This window comes from Microtus pennsylvanicus, chromosome X, assembly GCF_037038515.1.
Source record: "Microtus pennsylvanicus isolate mMicPen1 chromosome X, mMicPen1.hap1, whole genome shotgun sequence".
In the NCBI taxonomy this organism is placed as follows: domain Eukaryota; kingdom Metazoa; phylum Chordata; class Mammalia; order Rodentia; family Cricetidae; genus Microtus; species Microtus pennsylvanicus.
Window position 1 is genome coordinate 29,196,096 of NC_134601.1, and position 27,025 is coordinate 29,223,120.

The 27,025-nt window shown below is 41.4% G+C and overlaps 1 protein-coding gene and 1 non-coding gene across 2 annotated transcripts; both read left to right on the top strand.

Annotated features, from left to right (window-relative positions):
* Positions 1-210: 210 nt before the first annotated feature.
* Positions 211-889, top strand: Tceal4 (transcription elongation factor A like 4). Its single transcript, XM_075958500.1, is given in 3 exon segments — positions 211-631; positions 634-855; positions 858-889. Coding segments are annotated over 3 exon segments (675 nt in total).
* Positions 890-18,781: 17,892 nt separating this feature from the next.
* Trnaa-cgc (transfer RNA alanine (anticodon CGC)) lies at positions 18,782-18,853 on the top strand. The gene has a single exon. It is a non-coding gene; the product is annotated as a tRNA-Ala (tRNA).
* Positions 18,854-27,025: the final 8,172 nt, after the last annotated feature.

The window sequence follows — 27,025 nt, forward strand, 5'->3', positions numbered from 1 at the left end:
GGACAGGCTCACAGGCAGAATTGGGGCTCCACTGCACACCCCACCATCTTTCGCAGTGTTTCTCACAGTGAAGGAGCACAGGGAAGGTGGCAGAGTCTCCCAGGGTATGTTTACCTCAACTGTGAGGTGGGGTGGAGGCAGCAGGCACACTTGGAAGGCAGACAGGCTTAGGTGGAGAACCATTCTCAAGGGCAAGTTGCAAAGGCTAAGATGAATGTGCCTGCGGTGCCTGCTCCTCAGCCTTCGTGTCTTCTCTATTTTCTCTTTTTCCCCACCCCACCCCCACCTCTGCTCCAAGGACAGAAATATAAATATCTGGACCTGGACGAACTCTCAAGTGAGAAGGAAGGAAGGAGTGCCTTCAAAGCGAGGACAGTGGAAAATGGTACAGAGTCACAGGAGGAGAGACAGTCAGAAGCAGCTTTTTCTCTGGGAGACAGAGAGCTGTCAGAAAAGCAGGCAAAGGCAGGAGATGAGGGGATGCTGCTAAAGAGCCAAGAGCAGCCACAGCCTGAGAGAAGGGCAAAACAGGAAGGAAGTCCAGAGAGACAGGGAAAGCCAGAAAGTAAAGGGAGCCCTGCAGGAAAGCGCCCAGCTGAGGACCACAGGCCCAGAAAGGCCAAAAGAAAAAGCAGAAGGGGCTGGCCCACTGCCTCAAGGAGTATAAAGAGGCTCTCCAAGGCATGCACTTCAGCAATGAGGACACGATGAGAGAATCTGACAACATGGCCAGGGTGAAGGAGGATGAGAGAAAGAACAAGCAGAAGATGGGGCAGATGTTTGGGATGCAAAGAAGTCTGCAGGACCCCTTCTACCCAAAGGACCCAAGGGAACTCAGGGGTGGCTGCAGTGTCCCCCAAGGGACATTGATGACATCCCTTGTGTTTAGTTGCTGGGCAGCATTTGCATAGCGCCCTAACCTTATGCTGCTGCTTCGGTTTAGGCTTTTCTCCCATTCGCTGCAGCCTGTTTGACCCAATGTCTGCCATGTTCTGATTCTCATGTAGTAGATTTTCCTTCCCTGCCTGGGAAAATACTCAGAGCGCATAGTCAAATTAAAATCCTTGAACCACAGAGCCCTCTATTGGGCATCAGCCCACTTTTGTGAAACTGCAACACCCAGCAGTGTGCACCGAGAAAACAAGCCTGAAACTTCCTTGTGTCTTCCTTTATTGTTTTCTCAATAGTTTGTTGTCTCCCAGGATGACTGCTCCTTCTGGGCATAAGATACAGGAATTGCGAGCTAGTCACATCTGTGCATGGGGAGATGGAGTCAGTGCATGTTTCCTTCTGGATGTAAACTAGGAGGTCATATTTGTGTTACTCCCGGGGCTCCATGATGGAAGAATCCATCTCTCCTTTACTGCTTTAAGGCAGAGCCTTGGCAGCTGTGAAATGGGGATACATCTTCCCATGCAGGGGTGTGGAGAGGAGCACAGGAAGCCTGAGAATGAGAACTGTTGTGCCTTGCTCCTGCCTCTTCCCCTGCATAGGAGTCAGGAACTTAGTCAGGCACTTTTGGCTGGGTCAAGGGAGGTCTCCCCTCTGCCCAGGTATAAGTCCAGATAACTGAGAGTCTGTGCCATGTCTCCCTGGCGCTGTGTCTTTTTGGTACTGTTCTTCCCTTCTCGGGACACTGTTGCTGATGGTGATCTGGAGGCCCTGCTTAGCAAAGGAATCCTTTAGCTGGACAATAGGGTAGAGAGTCCCACTCTGATTCCAATAGGATTATCTTTTCCTTGGTTGAGGACTCTTTTATCATTTGGGCCTTGATAATCCGTGAGATTCATGGGCTCTCTCTTTCTTGGTCGTCTGTTCCCACAAGCCCCTCCAGGAAACTAGAGCCCAACAAAACAGGAAACAACATGGATGACCATGAGTGTTGTATTATGAGCAGCAGGGCTGCGTCCCCAGCACCCGGCTGCCCACATGGCTAGCTCTAGCTTATGCCCCGAAATAATTACACGGAAACTGTATTTATTTAAACACTGCCTGGCCCATTAGTTTCAGTTTCTTATTGGCTAGCTCTTACATATCGATCTAACCCAGTTTTATTAATCTGTATAGCCCAGGAGCTGGCTTACCAGGAATGATCTTAACCTGTGTCTGCCTGGAGTGGGAGAATCATGGCGACTCCTTGACTCTGCTTCTTTTTCCCAGCATTCTGTTCTGTTTATTCCACCCACCTATGTTTTATCCTATGAGGGCCAAGCAGTTTCTTTATTGCTTAACCAATGAAATCAACAGATAGAAAGATGACCCTCCTCCATCATTTCCCCTTTTTCTGTTTAAACAAAAAAAGAAAGGCTTTAACATAGTAAAATTACATATAGCAAAACAGTTATTAAGCAAGAATCACAGTTACAATATTTATATCTATTTTATCTTTTATCATAACAATGGAAAACTATAACTACCTATCCATTCTTCAACTCCATCAAAGACTCCAGAAGGATATAATATTACCTAAGTAAACAAGAAATCCAAAGCTCTAGAAATGACAGAGACATCTCGCTGCCTGTAGAGTCACCCAAAGTTTCTCTGTACCGTTGGGGCATCCATCTTCAGCCTACAGGCCCATAGTATCCAGAAGACATTTCCATGAAGCAGGAAATTTCAAAGACAGTTTAGTCTTTGAAATCTGCTGTGTCCTGCAGAATGTCTCACAGACTCTTTCATGAGTCATGAACCCAAAAAGACCATCTCACCTTTAGGCAAGTTCAGCAGTCCTCTCTCTGAGGGTTCTCTGTGTCCATTTTATGCAACAGTCCAGGCAAGAGCAGTTTCTTGCCCAAATGCCTATCAAACTCCAAAAGGATCCTCTTCGATGCCCATCTTCCTCTCGAAGTAGATTGATGCCCCCAGGAGCAGATATGTCTCATTGTCATGAAAAGTCCCAAGTTATTAAAATATTTTAAATGCCATATTCTGTAGCCTTTGAGAGATATGAAGAATGCCTATCTGAAATATATCTCTATATATCTAGAAAATCTAAGTAACATGACTACAAACTTGACTATTATTTATGATTATCCATCAACAACCTATATTTCCTATTATACATTACATTTTAAATGAACTACACAATCACAATATCTTAATCAATATCATAAATACATATACATATAACAAAATTGACCTTAAAATCCATACCAATGCAAATTATTCATACCTATATCATTTCCCCCTTTAAATGCAAAAGAACATTTATAAACAATATTTTAGGAACATGGGCGCAGTTTTTTCTCTCCAAACTGCTTCCTGCTGAATGGGGCGTCGTTAATGAGGTCTTTCATGGTATAACCTGTGTGCTAGTTTCATCTCAGTTGGCAGTTGAGTGAAGTAATTTTTTGAGGGTGTTCACAGGAACTTTTCGGGAGGCCGTGGTCTATCATACCAAATTGGGATAGATGCAATCCACAGGGTCTGGTCCTCTGTGAAAACAAAAGAAGACCCGCTCCAAAGCATCATATCCTTAGACCCAAATTTTGAAATCGTAATACCCTTATGATATCCGTCACATGAGCACTGCTGCTGTCCAGTAATCTGAGCGCTCTCATGTCTTTCTTCAGGAAATTCACCTTAGCCCTCTCTTTCTGTTTCCACAGAATCACCACCGCCCCTGTGAGTTTTCCTCTATCAGTATAGTACGAGATTATTTTCTTACAGGTGTTTTAAAATAGACCCTTTTTGGAACATGTGCCTGTTTTCTAAATTATTAGGCTCCCTTAATTAAGATATGTGCATCCCTGCTCCCCTATCCAACCTTCCTTTATCCCAATCATCCCGTTTCCCCAAGTTACCCCCATCCTTCCCTTCTCACTTTTTTCTCCCTACCAAACAAAGCCCAGGTCCAGACGGTTTCAAAGCAGAATTCTACCAGAACTTCCAAGAAGACCTAATACCTACGCTTCTTAATGTATTTCACAATAGAGAAACACAAAAGTCATTGCCAAATACCTTTTATTAAGCTATAGTTACCCTGATACCAAAACCACACAAAGACTCAACCAAGAAAGAGAATTACAGGCCAATCTCACTCATGAACATCGATGCAAAAATCCTCAATAAAATCCTGGCAAACTGAATCCAAGAACACATTAGAAAAATTATCCATTATGATCAAGTAGGCTTCATCCCAGGGATGCAAGGCTGGTTCAACATACGAAAATCTATCAATGTAATCCATCATATAAATAAACTGAAAGAAAAAAACCATATCATCATTTCAGTAGATGTTGAAAAAGCATTTGACAAAATTCAACATCCCTTTATGATAAAGGTCTTAGAGAGATTAGGGATACAAGGGTCATACCTAACTATAATAGAAGCTATTTATAGCAAGCCGACAGCTAACACCATATAAAGTATTCATTGATATTTTGAATTTGTATGAACTTTTAATTGTCATTCCTAATCTGATCATAGTTCTAGCAGGTAACATTTTGTTGTTCTTCTTCTTTCAGTCAAGATGGCTGACAAACTTGACATGTCGGAAATAGAGGAATTTGACAGATCAAAACTGAAAAAAATTACTACCGCAGAAAAACATACGTTTCCATCGAAGGAAAGTAAGTCATGGAGGTTTCTAGTTGAGAGGAACAGAGGTGAAAGTTAGCATAGTCAGTTAATAAACCTAAGTAGTAGTAAGAATTATGATAATTAATGCAGCAGTTAAAATATCAAGTAGTTGTCTTTTATTTAGATAATGTACATGGTTTGCATGCTAGGTTGCAGTAATAATAGTATCTAGATTCATTTCTTCTTACAAAATTACTAAAATTACATTAAAGCTAATTCTAGAATATTGGATTTGGCACTATATAAATCTCGATTTTGCCCAGGTTTTATGTTAATGTGAGTATTACACATTTTTCAGGATGCAACAGTTTGAATCTATGCTTTCACACATAAAAACTGTGCAACCTGTAGTTTAGGTCTTCTAGTAATATCTATAAAATAAGGTGGAAGACTAAGTTTAGAGTTTGTGTGTGTCCCAGCTTCCCAGCTTCAAAGGATCAGTTTGCTGTTCAGAAAAACACCCTCCTGGAGAAACTCAAAGTGAACTTTTAAAAGCTGAGTGGCATTTTCATCTTGTCAGCTTTAATTGAAAACTCAAGAATTCAGCCAGGGCCTGGTTCTATCTTAGCAGGGCTAGGACAGAATCCAGTGACCAGGGTAGACTAGAGAGCCCTTCCCCCCCACCGCCCCCCAGCTCTGAAGCTTCCACCTCTCAAACCCTTTTAGTCAAGTGTATCCTAAGACACTCCTTTACCAGGTGAACATCACCAATCTCAAAGCTGGGGTAATTGGGATTCACACTTATAACTGCAGGGTAGGACAGGGTCATTTGTCTGAATTGTGCCATTTACAAATAACTTGTCACTGTCCAGTGCCCAGTTTAAGGGACAAAAGGATGAGAATTAAACCTAAAAGATTGCTCCCTATTCCCCATTGCCTGCCTCAACTCTACTCCTGGCCTTTCCTCGGAGTTGCCTGTCCCCTTGGGCCTTCTAAGGTGGGATTCCCAGGATCCCACTCGAGACAGCAACACGGAAAACAAAGCCGCTGTGAAGTGGACTTCAAAATGGGATTCCCTCAGCCACAAAGTACTACCGCCTCAATGTCGGCAGGCCCCATCTTCCCTGGTCCTCCTGGGAACCAGGTTCTCACCTGTGTGGTACAAGATGCCTGGTAGATCAAGGGCTGAGTGCCCTACCAGAGAGTGGCTCTCACTGGTGTGGCCTAGAACAGCCCTGAGTTTATAAACTCCACTGGACGCTCTGCCCCTTGCCCCGCCCATCCCTCTGTGACATCAGACCCTTGTGTTATGCAATGCCTCTCTGATTGGTCAGCAGCCCTGGCTTGCTATGTCCTCTCCCCAGCTTTTAATTTTGTGGGTGTCAAAGTTTGTTCAATTTTAAGACCTCTGTGCTTAAAAATGTAGGTATTTAGACTGTATTTGATAGTAGGGACAAAGTCTTTATGACAGTATCCACCTCCTTGTATAACAGTTGGAAATCATTACCATCTAAAAAGACAAATATTTTAGCCAGACAGAGTGCTACAGTCCTTTATTCCCAGCACACAGAGGCAGAGGCAGGTGAATCTCTGCAAGAGGTCAGCCTGGTCTACATAGTGAGTTCCAGGACAGCCAGATCTACATAGTGAGATCCTGTCTCAAAAAAAGACAAATATTTTCTACTGTATGGAAATTGAGATGAGAGAGGAGTCACTGGGCTAGTAATATTTTCTCACAACATTTATTCAATCAAATTTACTATGAACAAATTTAGTTTTTACTAGCTTAATTCAGGGAGGACTGCTCCAGGGGTGATCAAAACTTTCTAATAATACCATTTTATTAAACATACATCATACTTGGCTCTACTCAATCTTGTTTTACAAAAATTAACTCAAAGGAATCCCTTTCTTATTTCTTAGCTAGGCTATCTTCCAGAAAATTAAGTTTGAAATTTTATTCCAGGGCATAGCATGACTAGTCACTTGACTGAAGACAAAGAAATCCTGTCTTGAAAAACCAAAATACATAAATAAATATAAGTTTTAACGAAAAAATAAAGAACTAGGAAATATTTGTGCTTAATTGGACATTGGTCTAAGTTAAACTAAACCAGAGGCTCCATGGGTTAAAATATTCAGTTATATTATTTCTTAATATATATAAGGAACAATATTTGTGTATATTTTATTGGTTTTTTGGAGCACAGATTAGTGTTACAGTTTTCCTCTAACCCCAATATGTCAGGCTTTGCAAACCTTGTTATAATAGCGACTTAAGAAACACAGGGCTTGGGGCTGAAGAATTGGCTTAGTGGTTAAAAGCTCATCTTCTCTAGCCAGGCGGTGGTGACACAGGCCTTTAATCCCAGCCCTCAGGAGCCAGAGGCAGGAGGATTTCTGGGAGTTCAAGGACAGCCTGGTCTACAAGAGCTGGTTCCAGCACTGGCACCAAAGCTACAGAGAAACCCTGTCTCGAAAAACCAAAAAAAAATAAAGCTTATCTTCTCTTGTAGAGGACACAAATTTGAGTCTCAACAACTAAAACTCATAGCTTACAACCACTTGTAACTCTAGCTCCAAGGATCTGATACAAATTTCTGAACTTTGGTAGGACTTACACTCATACACACACACACACACACACACACACACACACACACACACACACACACACAGAGGGAGAGAGAGAGAGAGAGAGAGAGAGAGAGAGAGAGAGAGAGAGAGAGACAGAGACAGAGACAGAGAGAGAGAGAGAATTACAAATAAAACAAAACATTAAAAAATTGAAATAACATATTCTAATATTGAGTTGAGGAGAGGGTTCCTTGGCTAAAGGGCTTGTTGCCTAAGAATGAGGACCTAAATTTTAATATCCAGCACCCAATATATACCAATCAGATCTGGTATATGTCGATAACCACAGTGTTGCAGGGGACAGAGGCAGGAGAATCCCCATGTATCACTGTTCAGAGAATCTAATAAACAGTTCTCATGAACAATAGAAATTAGTCTCAGCAGACCAATGCAGTATAAATAAAATGAGGCAATTTTGTGGTAACATTCTTGAATTATGGCATGAGGACACACAGAGTGAGGGCAGAGGATTGTAATTTTGAGACTAGTCTGAACTTCATGATACTGTCGTAAAACAAAAACAACCAAACAAAACCCAGCCAGGCATGGTGGTTTATATTAATCCCAGGACGTAGGAAATAGGTAAGTGGATTTGGGGAAATTAGAGGCAAGCTTCTATGTGATGAGTTTCAGTACCGCCAAAGTGACATAGTGAAATACTGGCTCAAATTTTTTTTTAACTGGAGTGGTGGTGGTGGCACACGCATTGAATCCCAGCACTTGGGAGGCAGAGGTAGTCAGATCTCTGTGAGTTAGAGGCCAGCCTGGACCGCAGAGCAAGTTTCAGGACAGGCTCCAAAGCTACAGAGAGAAACCCTAAGGAAAAAGAAAAAACTTTAAAGAAGAGCAAAATATTAGTATCCAAGTATAACCTCTGTCTTCCCCTCCTTCTTTATGTCTGTACACTAGTGTGTATATGTATGTGTGTTCTGTGCATACATGTGTGTGTATGTGTGTGTTCTGTGCATACACGCATATGTGTGTGTTCTGTGCATACATGCGTATGTGTGTATTGTGTGTTCTGTGCATACTTGTGTGTATGTGTGTTCTGTGCATACACGTATGTTTATTCTATGCATACATGTGTGTGTTGTGTGCACACATGTATGTGTGTTCTGTGCATACACGCATGTGTGTTCTAAGCATACACATATTTCTGTTCTATGCATACATGTGTGCATACGTATAGTGTACCCTTCATGCACAGAGACCGGAAGAGGGGGCTGGGTGCTCTGATCTATCAATCTACACCTGATTCCGCTGAGACAGCATCTTTCACTGAACCAGGAGCTAGGTTGGCCATCTGCAGGCCCCAGAGATTTTGGGGTCTCCATTCTCTTCAGATTCAACAGTCCAGGGGTTACAGGAACCTGCATGGCCACAATCAACTTTTTACAAGGATTCCAGGATCTAAACTCAAACTTTTGTGTTTGAATGGCAAGGACACTTAACCAACGAGTACTCTCTCCAGCTCCCAGTTAGGAATTTGTTTTGTTATTTTTTTTAATTTACTTTTCCATTCAAAAATTTAAACTTCCTCCGCTCCACCCATTCCCATCCCGCCTCCCCCTCACCTTCCTCCTTAACCTCCCTCCTTAAGAGAGGGCAGGGTACCCTGCCCTGTGGGAAGTCCAAGGCCCTCCCCTTTCTATCCAGGCCTAGGAAGGTGTGCATCCAAATAGACTAGGGTACCAAAAAGCCAGCACATGCAGTAGAAACAGGTCCCAATGCTATTTCTCAGTCAGCCCACTATTGTCAGCCACATTCAGAGAGTCTGGTTTGATCACAGGCTCATTCAGGCCCGGTCCATCTAGCTTTGGTGAGCTCCCATTAGATCAGGCACACTGTCTCAGTGGATGGACCAACCCCTCGCAGTCCTGACTTCCTTGCTCATTTTTTCCTCCTTCTGCTCTTCAACTGGACCTTGGGAGCTCAGTCTGTTGCTCTAATGAGGGTCTCTGTCTCTATCTCCATCCTTCGTTTAATGAAGATGCTATGGTGATACTCAAGATAATCATCACTGTGATAGTGGGGCAAGGCCAGTTCAGTCACTCTCTCCTCTGCTGCCCAAGGACCTAGCTGGGGACATCTCGTGGACACCTTGGATCCTCTCTAGAGGCAAGTCTCTTGCCAACCCTAAAATGGGCCCCTTAATATAGAGATCTTCTTCCCTCCTCCTATATCAGCCTTCCTCTATCTTCACCCTCCCACTCCCCCAAACTCTCCCCAGCCTTAACCTTCTCTCTTCTCTCTCCCCTTCTTCCCTTCCCCCATCCAACCCCCTTTCCTACCCCTACTCCCATGTTCCCAACTTTTGCCTGGCAATCTTGTTTGCACCCAATTTCCTGGAGGATATATATTTGTTTTTTTGGGGGGGTTCACCTTGTTATTTGGCTTCTCTAGGCTTGTGAACTATAGACTCAATGTCTTTTGTTTGTGGATAGAGTCCACTACTGTGTGAGTACATAGCATATTCATCTTTTTGGGTCTGGGTTATCTCACTCAGGATAATGTTTTCTATTTACATCCATTTGCATGCAAAATTCAAGATGTCTTTGTTTTTTACCACTGAGTAGTACTCTAATGTGTATATATTCCATATTTTCTTCATCCATTCTTCCATTGAGGGGCATCTAGGTTGTTTCCAGGTTCTGGCTATTACAAATAATGCTGCTATGAATATAGTTTAACAAATGCTTTTGTAGTATGATTGGGCATCTCTTGGGTATATTCCAGAGTGGTATTGCTGGATCCTGAGGTAGGGTGATTCCCAATATCCCGAGAAACTGCCACACTGATTTCCAAAATGGTTGCATAAGTTTGCATTCCCACCAGCAATGGATGAGTGCTTGCCTTACTCCACATCCTCTCCAGCATAGGCTATCATTGGTGTTTTTGATATTAGCCATTCTGACAGGTGTAACGTGGCATCTCTAAGTTGTTTGGATTTGAATTTCCCTGATTGCTAAGGAAGTTGAACATGACCTTAAGGGTCTTTGGGCCATTTGAACTTGTTTAGAATTCTCTGTTCAGTTCAGTACCCCATTTTTTAATTGGAATAATTAGAATTTTAATGTCTAGTTTCTTGAGTCCTTTATATATTTTGGAGATTAGACCTGCCAGTCGAGCGGGCACACACATACCCCTATGAATGGATCTCCTCCATACAGTAGCAGGGCGTCATTATATTCAAAATATTATACAACTGTCAGGTTTATCAAAGTCCAGAACATTTCCCACATCTTAAAGAGAAAATGAAGAACAAACATAACTCCTTATCTTTCAGCAGTCACTCCTGTATTTCGATTTCTAGATGCTATAGTAACCACTAATCTGCTTCAGTGGGTCTGTCTTCTTATTCGAGACAGTCTCATGTATCCCAGCTGTTCTTGAACTCACTATGTAGACTACAATGATCGTGTTAAGCTCCTGTCCCTCCTGTCTCTGCCTACCAAGCACTGCAATTCTATACATACATTTCAAAGGTGAGGTCTATCTGACTATTTATTCATTTTTTTTTTTGAGACACAGTCTCACTTTGTAGTCCTGTCGGGCCTGGAACTCCCTATATAGACACGACTGACTTTGAACACAGATCCACTTGTTTTTGCCTCCCAAGTGCTAGGATTAAAAGCATGCAGCACTACAGCTAACCTACATTTTCTTGATTGATGATTGATGTATGTGAAGGTCGGTCCTCACTGTGGAAGGGGACAATTACTCCAGCTTTGAGATCAGCGATGTTCACCTGGCAAAGGAAGCCTTAGGATACCCATGACTGAAAGGATTTGAGACATGGAAGCTGGGGCTGGGGTGGGGTGGAGGGCTCTCTAGTCTACTCTGGTCACTAGATGGTGTCCCAGCCCTGCTAAGATAAAACCAGGCCTTGTTTGAAGAGCTCTGCCTTCTTATCTTTTAAAACTAGGACTCAGCTGTATTTGGCATTCCTCATTCTACTAGAGGTTTTGAGTCTTGATCACAAATAACGAGTTTTCTTTCTTCTTTTACACACTCTCTAAGGTTACAAGAAGGTAATGACTAGGTTAAACCCTTCCCTGTCTTATTGCAGTGTTCTAATACACTGACTTTGGACATTCAATAGAAATTAGTACAGTGTTGTGTGCCTCTCTTTTAGTGTGTGATGCTCACCATCATTACCAAATCCCCTAAAAGTAGCTGACTGGAAGGTGAAGATGCTCATAGTCTCATTTTACCTTTGCTGGGATTTTAAAAGTCAGGCTTTTATTTTCCCCTGGGTTTCTAGAGTATCTCAGTTTCTGGAGCATCTTCATCTGCTGTCATTTGCTGCCACCAGAAATGGACTAAAGCTTTGCAATCAGAGTACCCGAAGAAAACATGACTTTCTAAGGCTGGCTGTTTCCTTGTTGAAAATCACTGGGCAAAGTATATGTTGATATTTTGAATTTGTATGAACTTTTTATTGTTATTCCTAATCTGATCATAGTTCTAGCAGATAATGTTTTATTGTTGTTCTTCCTTCAGTCAAGATGGCCGACAAACTTGACATGTCGGAAATAGAAAAATTTGACAGATTCAAACTGAAAAAAATTACTACCGCAGAAAAAATACGTTTCCATCAAAGGAAAGTAAGTCATGGAGGTTTCTAGTTGAGAGGAACAGTGGTCAAAGTAAGCATAGTCAGTTAATAAACCTAAGTAGTAGTAAGAGAATCATGATAATTAATGCAGCAGTTAAAATATCAAGTAGTTGTCTTTTATTTAGGTAATATACATGGTTCGCTTGCTAGGTTGCAGTAGTAATGGTGCCAAGATTCATTTTTTCTTACAAAATTACTAAAATTACATTAAAGCTATTTCTAGAACATTGGATGCTGCACTATATAAATCTTGATTTTGCCCAGGTTTTATTTTAATGTGAGTATTACACATTCGTCAGTATATAACAGTTAAATCTATGCTTTTACACATAAAAACTGTGCAACCTGTAGTTTAGGTCTTCTAGAAATAGCTATAAAATAAGGTGGAAGACTAAGTTTAGAGTTTGTGTGTGTCCCAGCTTCCCAGCTTTAACGGATCAGTTTGCTTTTCAGAATAACAACGTCCTGGAGAAACTCAAAGTGAACTTTTAAAAGCTGAGTGGCATTCTCATCTTGTCAGCTTTAATTGAGTACTCAGGAATTCAAAAAATCATCTGAAAACATGAAACTTCCTACTTGTATAAGGATAAAACCAAAAGAAATTCTTACTTACTCCTCATTCCTAAAACACTCTGTTGACAACAATATTTTAAATCTATTTCTTAAATATAACCTTTATATATAAGAATATATAGATTATTGTAAAGTCTTCAGGTGTTCTAACACATACACACCTCCACTATGAGGATAACTGGTTAGGGCTTTTGCATGTTTATCAGCCTTCAGTGACTTACTAAAGCTATCTTGTAGAAGAAACCTAATTTAATTTTAAGAAAACCCCCCAAAAAAAGAAAGAAAGAAAAAAATAAAAGAAAGAGGAAAATCCCTTTTAAGGATTTTTTTTTCTATTTTTCTTTCCCTAGCCACCCAACAAGAAAAGGAGTTGGAGAAAAAAAAAACATAAAATAAGGAAAACCTTTGAAAAATAAACGTCAACATTGCCCAACGATCTTGGTTTTAGCCGTTTTTTTGTTTTGTTTTGTTTTGTTTTTTGTAAGCCTATTTGTTTCTAGAGATGCATGACAATTGCTGATGGCCTCTCGCCTATACCTGATAATTAAGTGTTAATCGGTACCCAGTTAATCAGTGATCAGGAACAGGAATTCCCTCTGTTTTTAAACTTCCTCATTGATGTACAAATTACAGATGGTTGTTGTGGGATATTTGGTCAAAAGTGAGACCCCAGCCCTCTAACACCCCTATTTCCAATGAGTTTGGGAGGATTGGAAGCAGCATCCTAGTCCCTGGCATTCATCCTAGCCCCTTTCCACTGGGAGTTGCCTTGCCTGTCAAGTCCTGACCCCTCTCCAGGAAGGGTCAGAACCACGCTCACAGGCTAGTTAACATATGGTCACAGGTTTTGCATGTTCTCTCTCTGTCTCCCCACCCTCTTCCCAGGCAAGACAGCTGCCAGTCTCAGAGCGGTGGTGGCGGGCCATGTGTCAGCAGGCAGCTGACCCCAGGCAGAACAGGACGCTGGTCCCTTTGCAATGGCTGGTCCCAGACAGGGAGACACAAGGCAGGCAGGCAGAAGACAGAAACATGAATAGACACGACATGCAGAGTGAGGTTGAATGTTTATCCAGGGTGTTGTGTAGGGGAAAGGGTGAAAGGGGGGACAGAGAGAAAGAGAGAAGAGGAGAAAGAAAGAGAATGGGGAGCTGAGAAGTGGGGAGAGAGGCAGAAGCAAAGCTGCCTCTCTGAGAGAAAGATGGAAAAGAGAACATGCTCAGGCAGGAAGCTGAAGATCAGATTGCCTCCTTGGATGGGGGAGGGAGTATGCTTGGCTTGACTCTTAAAGAGACAGAAAACCATTCCCAGGCCTTTCTTATATTAAAAAGCAGCAGATTAGACACTACAGTTTGAAGGAATTGGGGCGGCGAATTCTCAAAACTGCTTCCTGCTGATTTGTGGGCATTATCTTTGGGGGCAGGGAACCTGAGAAGGCTGTATGCGGGAATCTGAGAAGGCTATGTGCTGGCCACATCCTGGCATAGCTGGTCTGTTTGCTTCTGACCGGTGTCTATGGCATGGAAATGTCTGGTATCTCTTATCCTGTTTAAGGTATTGGCAGAACAAAGAACAAAGTTAAATTAAGGAAAAAAAATTTAGGACCAGGGAATTGAGGGGAATGTATCCTACCTGTTTAAGGTGGATTCTTTAATTCGGCTCCCTGGAACTCTCAAGAACATTGCAGTCATTAAACGTGAGCATCTTGGTTTGGTGTGATCTGGTCTAATTGGAGTTATTTTGCATGGGTGGAGAGGATCGTTTTAAGATTTTTCTTAACAGATGGAGGTTTCCTATCAAAAGGTTCTGTTTTTCCAGCAGACCCTCTCTGCCAGACTGGATAGACTTCCTCTCGGTGAGTTCCCCTTTTTGCTTATGCTGATAGGGTACCCAGGGTGACCCATTCACTTTTGGGGCTTTTCGCTGAACTTGCACATCCATGTTCACTGTGACTATACTCACAAAAGTTAAATGGAATCAGACTAGATTAGATACATGTTCATCAATAGTTAGATGAATAATCAAACTGAGATATATATGTATGTGTGTGTATGTATGTATATATGTATACACATATATGGGGGCGGGTAGAGAGAGATTTTATTCAGTTGTAAAGTATAAGATTTGCAGGACATGTTCAGTCACCCCAGTCAGGATATAGCTGAGAATCCCATCTTTTATATTTTCAAGTATGCACTTTTACAAAGAGCTTTGTAATTATCTTACATGTCACTTATGCTTCCTATATGCCAAGAACTGTGCTGAACACTTTACACAGATTATCTCATTAAAATTCTTAAATCAGCCCTGTGAGTCATACAACAAATTGAGGCTCAGGGGAGCTTTCTCAAGGTCACACTGTTGGTAAGTGGCAAAGCTGAGATTAAAGAATAGGTTTATTTGACTGTAAAGCTCATACTATGAATGGTTCATTCATTCCTCTGACCACCCATTAATTATTTAATCCATTCAAGGATTTATTGAATCGATTTTATGGGACAGATAAGTCTAGGTATTAGTTTCAGCATGGCTGTTTCTGGTGGTGGCTTTATGACTTCTTTCTTAATCAGCCTCCTTTTTCCCAGCATTCAGTTTAGTTTTCCCTGCCTACCTGTGCTCTACTCTATCACAGGCCCAAAAAACTTCTTTATTAACCAATGATATTCATAGCCTACAGAGGGGAATCCCACATCATATTTGACGACAACTTATGCTGGAGAGATTGTAGGGTAAAGGAAACATTCCTGCATTGCTGGTGGAAGTGCAAGCTGGTACAGCCCCTTTGAATATCAGTATGGAAATTTCTCAGAAAATTATTAAACAACTTTCCTCAAGACCCAGCAAGACCATTTTTGGGTATATAACCAAAGGATGCTCAATCGTGCCACAAGGACATGTGCTCAACCATGTTCATAGCAGTATTTTTTTGTCATAGCAAGAACCTGGGAACAACCTAAATGCCCCTCAACCAAAGAATGGATAAGGAAAATGTGGTACATTTACACAATGGAGTAGTACACAGCAGAGAAAAATAATGACACCTTGAAATTTGTGGGCAAATGGATGGATCTAGAAACATCATATTGAGTGGGGCAACACAGACCCAGAAAGACAATTATCATATGTACTCACTCATAAGTGGTTTTTAAACATAAAGCAAAAAAAAACAGCCTACAAATCACAATCCCTGAGAACCTAGACAAAAATGAGGACCCTAAGAGAGACTTACATAGATCTAATCTACATGGGTAGTAGTAAAAGACAAGATTTCCTGAGTAAATTGGGAGCAGAATAGGGTTGAATGTGAGGAAAGAGAAAGGGAGGGGAGTGGAAAAAATGCATAGCTCAATAAATACAATAAAAAGAGAGTGTTGCTACAATGGTGAATTATTATCATATTTATGCAAGAAATATTCTTGTATGTTTGTATTTCATTTATCATATATAATGAATAATGTTTATTATTTTATTTTGCATTCTATTTTCTCCACGTGCTAAGTGCTGAGACTGTAGGCATGGCCCACCAGTCTTGGCTAGAAGGATTTTGGGGGTGGGTTCTATTGTTTTTTAAATTGATCAATTTGTTTTTTAAAATTTCATTTGACATTCCATCCACAGTTCTCCCTCCCACCCCTGCTCACACTCCCCTTGCCTCCCCACCCCAGCTCACACCTTCTCCACTCCTCCCAAGGGGTAAGGGCACATTAATTTGGGGCAGGAACAAGTCCCTCCTCCCTGCATTAAGGATAGCATCACATCTCAACATAGAGTATGGGCACCAACAAACAAGGCTGAGCACCTGGGACAGATCCTGATCCCACTGCCGGGGGCCCCCTCAGATAGTCCAAACTTCACAACTATCTCTCCACATACAGAAGGCCCATCTGAGTCCACCAATTACTGGAGGAAGCCTCTATAATGATAGTTGGGGTAGTCACCAATCTGATAATAGGGGAAGGCCGGTTCAGGAACCCTTTCCACTACTGCTAAGAGTCTTAGCTGGGATCATCCTTGTGGATTCATGGGAATTTCTCTAGCACCAGGTTTCTCCCTAAAACCATAGTGACTGTCTCTATCAAGTTCCCTCTTTCATTGCTTTCCCACTCCATTTTCTATGACCATCCTGTTCCCTCATGTTCTCCTTCCCCATTGCCTCTCCTTCACCACCTCCTCACCCCCAGTTTACCCAGGTGATCTCATCTAACTCCCCTTCCCAGGGCGATCCATGCATCCCTCCTTGGGTCTTCCTTGTTACCTAGCTTCTCTGGAGCTCTGGATTGCAGCCTGGTTACCCTTTGCTTTACATCTAATATCCACTTAGAAGTGAGTACATACCATGTTTGTCTTTCTGAGTCTGGGTTACCTCACTCAGAATTTTTTTTCTAGTTCCATCCATTAACCTGCAAATTTCATGTCTTTTTTCTAAAATAAGAATAATACTCTATCATATAAGCGTACTGCCTTTTCTTTATCCCTTATTCTATTGTGAGACATCTAGGTTGTTTCTACTTTTGTGCTATTGTGAATAGAGTGGCAATGAACATGGAATAGCTAGTGTCCTTCTGGTAGGTTGAAGTGTGCTTGGGGTACATGCCCCAAGTACTATATATGGAATATGAGGTAGTTTGAGTCCCATCTGTAGTACAAATATTGAAGAGATCATGATACAAGGAACCTATCTAAACACAATAAAAACAATTTACAGCAAGCCAACAGCCAGCATCAAATTACACGGAGAGAAGCTCAAGGTGATTCCACTAAAATTAGGAAGAAGACAAGGATGTCCACTCTCTCCATATCTTTTCAATATAGTATTTGTTGACCTAGCTAGCGCAATAAGACAACAAAGGAGATCAAGGGATGCAAATTGGAAAGGAAGAAAAGTCAAACTTTCATTATTTGCAGATGATATGATAGTACATATAAGTGACCACAAAAACTCTACCAGAGTACTCCTACAGCTGATAAACACCTTCAGAAATGTGGCAGGATACAAGATCAACTCAAAACAATCAGTAGCCCTCCTATATACAAATGATAAAATAAAGAGAAAGAACTCAGAGAAACATCCCTTTTTGCAAGAGCCACAAATATAAATTATATTGGGGTAGCTATAACTAAACAACTGAAACACCTATATGACAAGAACTTTAAGTCTCTAAAGAAAGAAACTGAAGAAGATATCAGAAAATGGAAAGATCTCCCACGCTCATGGATGCTCTTGAATAGGTAGGACCAACATAATATAAATGGCAATCTTACCAAAAACATTCTAGAGAGTCAAAGAAATGCCCATCAAAATCCAAACACAATTGCTCACAGACTTATAGAACAATATTCAACTTCATGTGAAAAAAGAAAAAAAAACTTACAATAGTTAAAACAATCCTGTACAATAAAGGAATTTCCAGAGACATCACCATCCCTGAATTAAAACTTCACCATAGCGCTGTAGTGATAAAAACAGTTTGGTATTGGCATAAAATCAGACACATGGACCAATGAATTAAATTAAAGCCCAGGTATTAATTCCTCTGGGCAATGTGCCTTACCTTCTCTGAGGAATAGATGAAGGTGGGGGGAGGAGTAAGAAGAGGGAATGGGCTGAGGAGAGGGAATAGAAACTTGGATTGGTATGTAAATGAAAAAAATAGATTGTTTTCTTGTAAAAAATACTCACTTTTCTCACTCATCTGAACATACATGAAATATTTATTTAATGATTTTGTATATTGAGACATATACTAGGTGATGTGTGAAAAGGAGGACATATTTCAGAAAACCTCTCATTTTTGAAACTTACAAAGCATGCAGTGAGATACATAAACATGCAGAAAGTGACAGAACCTTAGGGTTTTATGAACCAATAGCTACCGCACATTTAGTTATTGCCATAAATGGAGTGATGGACAGTATTGGCTAAGTTAAGAAACAAAATGAGCAGCCTGACCAAGATTATAAAACTGCCTTTCAAGCCCGGAAACTAAGGCGTGTTTTAAAAGAGAAAGGAGGTATGCTAGAGAGGGTTTCAGGAAGATACTCATACTCTCAGATATGACCGCATATCAGCAACATATAATTATTAATTCCCCATGATACTGGCATGTTGAACCACCTGCAGGTAAGGTTGAAGTAAAATTGATGGGACTGAGTAATTCAAAGTATCATTCATTGTTAGCTTACCATGCTTCAAAGAGCATAAGGTTTGTTCTTCTTATTGTTGTTGTTATTATTTTTATTGTTATTATTTTTCCTTTGATTGAAAATAGATTGTTTTCTTATGCAACAAATGTCCCAAGAATCCTATCAAAGCACTAAACTCAACCTGGAATCCAATATGCTCAAAGGACCTGATGCAGACCTTTGCAGAGACTCTGACTACTGGCTCGGTGTCGCTGAATTCACATGGGCTTTGATGAAGCTGTTAGCAGGTGTGGGGATGTAGCTCAGAGGTAGAGCACATGTTTCGCATATATGAGGCCCCGGGTTCGAGCCCCGGCATCTCCAAAACAATACTTTTAACCTTTGATTTTCTTTTTTCAGGATGTTTCTGTGCAAGGTGTCCCAGAATTTAAAGTCCCGTGATGAGGTTATATATGCATAGCTAATTATTGGATAAAATTGCTCATTTGTCACCGTGACAGCAATGTTCATCTTTGTGACCACATTTCCATAGACACCACCATGGTCTGGTGAGTACAACGTGGTCAGGCTTTTAGGGATATGCTTTGTTCACAGAGCGAAAAAAAAAGAAAAGCTCTGCATTCGTAGTGGGGACAGTTTCTCAGATGATGGGTATGCTTTCTTGGGTGAAAACAAGGGTGAAGAGTTCTTCCTTAGAGAGAAAGTAAGGGAGGGCTGGGTGGAGCCATTCCTGGTTACTAAGGGGGAGGCAGCATTGTGGTTGTCATAGAAACCGGGGTCATTATGGCGACCATTTTCAAATGGCGACCGGACGATGTCCTGGAAAGGAGCATTCAGTTCCTGGTGTTTGGACTGAGTTGAGCTTATGGATTCCCGGAGGTGAGCACCAGAATCTTTCTAAGGGTTGGGAGGCAGATGCAGGGATTCCAGACCCAAGTAGGACCACTCGTACCTCGCGGTTTGCAGCCTGTGTATCTCCGGAAGGAGAGAGACTTGGGACCATTCTGCCTCCTCCTGTGCTGTTCTGTACAGGGCTGTGCTGGAGCCATTGTCCAGGAGGGGAGTTGTGGGAGAGTGAGCAGGAGGGAAATGAGGCCAAATGAGCACTCTGTGATCCCGACTTCCCACTCTGTGCGTGAGATTGCTTGCTGACATTTGAGGTTTTCCGTATGTTTCATAGAAATGTTTTATCAGATGTATGTATTTCTAACTTTTCTCCTAGCCTCAGACTTATCATCTCAATTCTCATGCATGTCTTTGGAAGAGCAGGAGATTTTAAATTGTAAGATCCCACCTTCTCTAGTTCTTCAATTACGGTATTTTTTCGGTGTCTTGTCTGCGAAATCTTTGCCTGGCACCCAGTGACAGGGATTTTCTTCTTGTGTTCTGTTGGACATTTATATGCTGATTTTTTTATTTTTACATCTGTAATTTATTTTGAATGGTCTTCACATATGATACGATGTAGGTCCTAGTTTATATTTGTGGGTTTGGCTATATACTTGCCTCATATTGCTTCCTGAAAGGCCATCTTTCTGCATCAAATTGCCTTGTTTATTTGTGAAACATCAGTTCTCCAATAATCCAGTCATGGTATATATGCCAGTTATCCCAGTGCCTGGGAGGCTGCAGCAGGAGTATGGTCAGTTCTTCTCACCACACACTACACACACTACACACAAGCTTGATGCCAGCATCGGGTACAGGAAAAATGTTGACTCGATATAGGCAGTGATCTGTAAATGTGTGGATGTGAGCGTGGACTGTTGGTTTTAGATTTTTCTTGCCAACTTTGATTCAATAGCATGCTGGTCCAATTACTGTAGGTTCACACAGAGGTCTCCTATCAGGCAATGTTGTGCTCTAACATTTGTCTGTTTCTAAGGTTTACACAAGCTATGTATTTAGTCTACAATATTTAGAGTTATCCACTCAATTTTTTAAAAGAATAAGTGCTATTTTATTGTTAGTGCATCGAATCTGTAGCTCAGTTTTTTTTGATTTATTTATTTATTAAGGATTTCTGCCTCCCCCCCCCCCGCAACCGCCTCCCATTTCACTCCCCCTCCCCCGATCAAGTCCCCCTCCCTCATCTCCTTGAAGAGCAATCAGGGTTCCCTGATCTGTGGGAAGCCCAAGGACCGCCCATCTCTATCCAGGTCTCCTAATGTGAGCATCCAAACTGCCTAGGCTCCCCCAAAGCCAGTAATTGCAGTAGGATCAAAAACCCACTGCGATTGTTCTTGAGTTCTCAGTATTCCTCATTGTCTGCAACAGACATCTTACTAATAATGAATTGTTTGAGCCGTGAACATAGTTGTCCTTCATTAAGACAGGTTGTCTCCAATTCAGCAATGTTTGGAAATCTCTTGGCCTATCAGCACCATGGATTTATCTGTCGGGATTATGCACAAATATTTGTACTTTTTGATTCATCTATAACTGCTATTATTTTTTAAACAAATTGATACGTATTGTTTTTTCTGTGAACAAATTATTAAATCTTCTGTAAACTGTCAACAACCAAGTGTCAATGAAACAGGGATATTTTTTGTTGCAAGCATGGATTATCCCATGATGAAAATGTTATTTGATGTGTAATGCAGCTTGTCCCTATTTTCTTATCGGCATTTACAGGTTATTATTGACAATCTGAAACAAATGAGAGAAATGTCCAAGAGACAAGTCCATGACCATCGTCCACAGGAATCTTATTCAAACCACATATGTTAGTAGCTCTCACCATCCCATGTGTGGTCAGAGATGAATCTGTTGTAACGTGGTTGTACCCCTTGAGCTCTCAGTAAACACCAGGGAGCTAGGAGATTGAGAATGAGAGGTGTGTGTGTGTGTGTGTGTGTGTGTGTGTGTGTGTGTACAGAAATTCCTTGACAGAGGCTGGTCTGCAAAGACTGGTTGATTGACTCTTAGACCTGCAGTGATATGGAGATGGTGGAAGTCGCAGTCCCAGGGCCTAATTACAATTTCCTTCGTGTTCTCTTGAGCCCATGGGTACCCACTCATTGGGCCCCCTGTTTTGGACTTACCTAACACTTGTCACTAAAAGATGACGTTGGACCTCACATTTAAAATATCAGAATATGTTTCCTTAACAAAGCTTTAAGTTTCTACCAGTCAAAGGACTGCGTGTCATCACATAGCAGCTAGTGCCTGTAGCTGAGGTTTCTCTGCTTTACCATAATAGTCTACTTAATATTATCGCCAATGTACTTAAATAGAGTCTATAGTTTCTTCATTCTGTTACTATAAAAACTTCATGAAACTGTTTTCACATTGTAACATGTAATTTGTACTAACATAAACCTGTCTCTCTCATGTTTACTCACAGATATTTGACTCCAGAATGAACTCTCTTCTTCCTTTGGGGTGAGAGCTGTGTGTTTACATTGACAATTGTTAGTGTGTGTTGTGTATATACTCACGCTTGTGCAAATCTGTCCCTGGATATATATGTGTGAAAGTTAATCCCTTACTGCTGTGTTAAGTTATGAGTTATAATTCTCCTGGTCCTCTTCAACGATGATCTGGTGTTTAGTATAGGGCTTGCTTATCTCCATATTTATTTACTCATGTGCTGACTTATATCATTATGGCTCAATACCCATTTTCCTAAACTGTTTTTATCTATTGCTGTTTCTATTTCCATGCTCCATTTGTCCCAGTATTGGCTAGAGGAATCCATTTAAGATGGCGTCAATGAATATCACAAATTCACCTCAAGCTTAGGAGCTCACAGACCTGCTTCAGGGAAAGTTTGCCCCAAATGAACAGCTCTGCTCTGGTAGGGGACGGTTACCCCAGCCAGGTTGTTACAACTCTGCTCAGATCCTCAGTAGAGTAACAACTCTGTACTGCTAGGAGAAGCTTTTCCAGTTCTGCTCCCTTCTCCTCAGCTTGTCTCCAGTTGAAGTCACTGCTTCTCTGTTCTTCTTAGGCAAAGAAGGTCTCACCAAGCCACATTCAAGAGATTCACTGGGAGGGAAGAGTACAGGAGGTGGCTGCCCCTGCAAGAGTGGGAAAGGCAGCTCCCAGCTGAACAGGTACAGGGTGGTTTCATACTCAATGATCAGCTGGTTTTCCTGCGCAGGGATTGGTTGGTTTTATGCTGAGAGATTGGTTAGTTTGTTTTGCCGAATTGGTAAGTGGAAGAGTGTGTTTCTGTGGCTTTGGTTTCAGGGGCAAAGTGTGTTTATTTCACTGGCCTTTTTTAAACGTTGGGCTCTGGTTTCAGGGCCAGTAAATTGATTCTAGTCTCAGGGTCAGTGTATGTTTCTTTTGCTCTGGTTTCAGGATCAGGGTGTGCTGCTGTGGACAGAAATGGGTGTTGTTTCCCCTAGAAACAGATATGCAGTCCATTGTGGGCCACATAGTGAGTGCTGAGAACCCAGCCTAGGTCTTCTGTAAGAGCAGCAAGTCCTCTTAACCATGGGGCAATCTCTGAAGTCCAAGTCAGAAAATATTAAACGTAATTACTATTTTTCCACTTTGCCCCATAATGACAATAGCCATCTTCTTATACTCAGGTAGGTAGGTCCAAGTTTCATTATTATTTACCAATCGATAAAGTTTCTTTATGTTACTTAGGTTCTCATAACCAACCACTGCCATACCGTGTCTGCAGAAAAATACAACAATCTGATATTATAGACAAATTTATATATGCTGGAATGTATTAGGATAGAACCAGAGTTTAGAGACATCTGGCCTTCATTCATCTTGAATATATGTTTAAATTTATCTCTTTTGTTGCCCATGATATTTGTTCATTCTTAGTATTAAATAGTGTAGCAATGTATAGCTACACAGCAAGTTTTATAATTTAGTTTATTTCATGTGTGTATATGCTTGCCTACATATAGGTATGAAGAGCTCATGCATGCCTGTTGTCCATGGAAGCCAAGAGAGGACATTGAATCCCTTGGCACTGGAGTTAAGAGTTGAAAACTGCCGTGCTGGTTTTGGGAAATTAGTCTTTGCCTGTTGCCTGTTGCTGAGGTTGTTTTCAATTTCAGTGTCTTGTATATAAAGCTGTTGTGAGCTGAAATAAATAAGTCTTTAAAAGAAAATATGTCCTCTTTCTCCAGGTTATATATTTGGGTTGTGATGGCCAGATGACAATTAACATATGAAGAAACAGAAAAAGATTTTTCCAAGTCTCTGTCCTGTTTTCCATGGCCACCAGCAGTGGGTATGGGAGAGTCATCCTCCAGAGCCTTGCCAGGTCTTCATACGACAAGTCTTTATTTCTGAGTATTTTATGGGGGTGTCGAGAGTCCCCTCAGAGTCACCTGTCTCTCTTCCCTAAGTGTTAAGGATGTTGATGCTGTATGTTTCTCTTAGTGGAGCATCTACTCACCCTTCTGGACAACTTTTATTTCGTGAATTGTCTATTTTCTTAATGTCTCCTTTAGAAGCTTTCTGTATTCTGGATACAAGAAGACCGTCATCTGATATACAATTTCCCACATTCATTTTCCCAGGTAATAAAAATATGTTTCTATTATATATTTGGAAGAATAGACATTTTCTCACTTTATGGAATTCTTAACAATCCAGTTCTTCATTTAATGAAAGGGGGTTTGCTGTATCTAAGAAGTTTGTTTGTAATTCATGAACCTGAACATTCAATTGTATTCTGCTACAAGATTCATGTTTAGGTTGTATTTTGGATTTCTTTTAGGTTTATTTTCCCTATTTACTGAGGGTCTGCCTGTATGTCTGTGTGTGCCGTATGCACGTTTGAGTGCAGATACCCACTGAGACAGAAGAGACTGTCAGTTCCCCTGGATCTGGAGTTACAGGCATCTGTCACCCACCATATGGGTGCTGGAAACTGAAGTCGGGTCCTCTGCAATAGCGAAAGGCACTCTTAACTTCTGTGATATCTCTCTAGTCCTGTGTAAATCATTTGTTCATTCTCGATTGACTTTTGTATTCTGCGATGTACGTTTGTGTATATTTATATTTGTGCATGGGGAGGTCTGCTTGTCCCAAAATAAGACAGAAAGACAGGGCATTGAAGGGGATATGAGAGGGAATACACAGCCCCTCACCCTGTGATCATTTTTACATTTTTCTGACATTCAGGAAACCTCAACCCAACTGATAGAGCCAAAATTACCTGCAGATATGATGCAACTATCCCTAAAGACATCCCAAATAATGTTTAAAAATAACAACAAATAAACTAGAGTCTAAAGATAGGGTTTCCGGAGCTGTTTCCTCCTAAAATCATTACAGGAACCATCACCCTGGGGAGTCTGCAGAGAACCCCACACCCCTAATTGTGTTAGGAATTGTTCTATTGACAGAGGCTACCCCATACGCAAATTAGCTGTTAATGGAGAGCTATCTGTTAGGAACCAGCCCCACATTCCAAACTATCTAGAGAACTAGGTGTGCCAACTCCTAGTTGTGAGTTCCCCGCCTATGTGACCTGACCGAATGTAACCTCCTGGCCTAGTGACCAACGTGAACCATGTGAACCATGCGACAAGAGTCCAGGCCCCTGTGCCCCCCCCCCAATTCCTTACCCTATATAAACTGTAAACCTGTCTCTAATAAACGGAGGCTTCGACAAATCTGCCTAGCCTTCTTCCTCTTTCCCCCCATATCTTCCAGATAGTGCCTCTCCGGGACCCTGGAATAACTGAACTGCCAGGTGGGTTACAGACCCTAGACTGAGTAAACCACCCAAAGCGGTTTACAGTGGAGCCTGAACCAGTGACTCGGAGCAAGGCCAACTATCGGACGAAGATGCGCGGTCCCGGGACAACAACAAGAAGAAAAAAGAAGATTCTGCGGCTGTAGAACTCGGACAGATCTGCAGAATGAGGTAGGCGCAGTATCACTGTAGTCCAAAAAGATATGGGACTTTCAAAGGAAGAGAAATTCATACAGGAATTTAATCAATCAATCAGGGAGAGAGGAGTAAGAGTCAAAAAGAGAGATTTATGTGTTTGCTTGCGGACTCAAAAGGGAGTCCCTCGAGACGCGAGAAGTTAGGGTACAATCCACACAGCTATGCCTGCCAAGCAGGCTGGCTGCTAGGGCTAGAGAGCCTATGTCTTTAACCCCCTGCCATATGGAGCAAAAGCTGACAGGCAGGTTTGCTATAAAGGAATCTAGACTCAAAAAGCTGCAGCTTCATTTAGGACAGTAAATATGCTTCTTTTCCATTTTAAAAAATCTTGCTTCTTGGTCAAAAATCTTTAGTTTGTTGGTGTCTAAGTTTATATCTAAGGTAGATTAATTTCAGTACTGTGTTTCTGTAAAAAAGTTTTAAAATCAAAGATTGTAATACATTCAGAAAATTTTTAAAATTGTTTAGGCTATCCTGAGTTTTTATTTCTTTCTTATAAAGTTGAGGTTTGTTCTTTCGAGTTCTGTGAAAAGTTTTGCTATAATTTTAATGAACATTTACATTAAAATCTGTATGTGAGTTCTGTGAAAAATGTTGCTATCATTTTTTTAAATTTATTTATTTATTGTGTATACAACATTCTGCCTCCATGTATGCCCACACACTAGAAGAGGGCACCAGATCTCATTACAGATGATTGTGAGCCACCATGTGGTTGCTGGGAATTGAACTCATGACCTCTGGAAGAGCAGCCGGTGCTCTTAACCACTGAGCCATCTCTCCAGCCCTTTGCTGTAATTTTTAATGGACATTTACACTGAATCTGTAGATTGCTTTCAGTAAAATTGTCATTTTTGCTGTGTTTCTTCTGCTTTCCCAAGAAAGTCGGGGATCTTTCAAGATTTAAAGTTCTCATACAAGTTTTTCCATTTGTATGGCCCGCTCTTGGGTGGGAGTCGTATTGTTTCAGCTTGAGGTCCTTTCCTGCTTACAGGTGTTGCTTCAGGCTAGACTGCTGAGACTCCGGCCTCTCACTAAATTTATCAAGGGCAGGAGTTATACTCTACCAAGTGATACTGGTTAAAAATAAAAAACATTTCCGCCTTCACAAGCAGAGATGACGGGACTCAAACTTCTGTCCTGCTTGCTTAAAGTTACTCCAAGATATTTTGTGGTATTCATGGATATTTAAAAGGATGATGTCTCATCCTAGGTGTAAAAGAGGTACATTTGGGTTATTTTCAGATTCTGGCTATGATAAGTAATTCTGCTGTAAGCAAGTCTGAGCCCATGGTCTTATGGTTAAACAACTTTGTATTTAGGCCCAAAAGGGGTATTGCTAAGTTTTGAGGTAAATATTTGCCTAATTTTAAAAAATAGGCATAATGGGGGTCCCCCAGTGCTGGGGAGACTCTCACTCAGGTCTTGGGATGGCGCCCCCCCATGGCTCGCTGGAGGCCGTCCTTGCTGAGGTCGCGCAAGTGGCTTTAGTTGGAGAGGGGAGGAGTTCAGCCTCTAGTGACCTGAAGAGAAAATTTTTGAAAAGTGGCCACAGCCCAGTGGTCCAGGAGGGTTATAAATTCCAAAAATCCAGTGGTGGTCGCAGGAGGACAGCTCCCTGCCTCGGGACCACTCCCAGGGTCATAATCCGC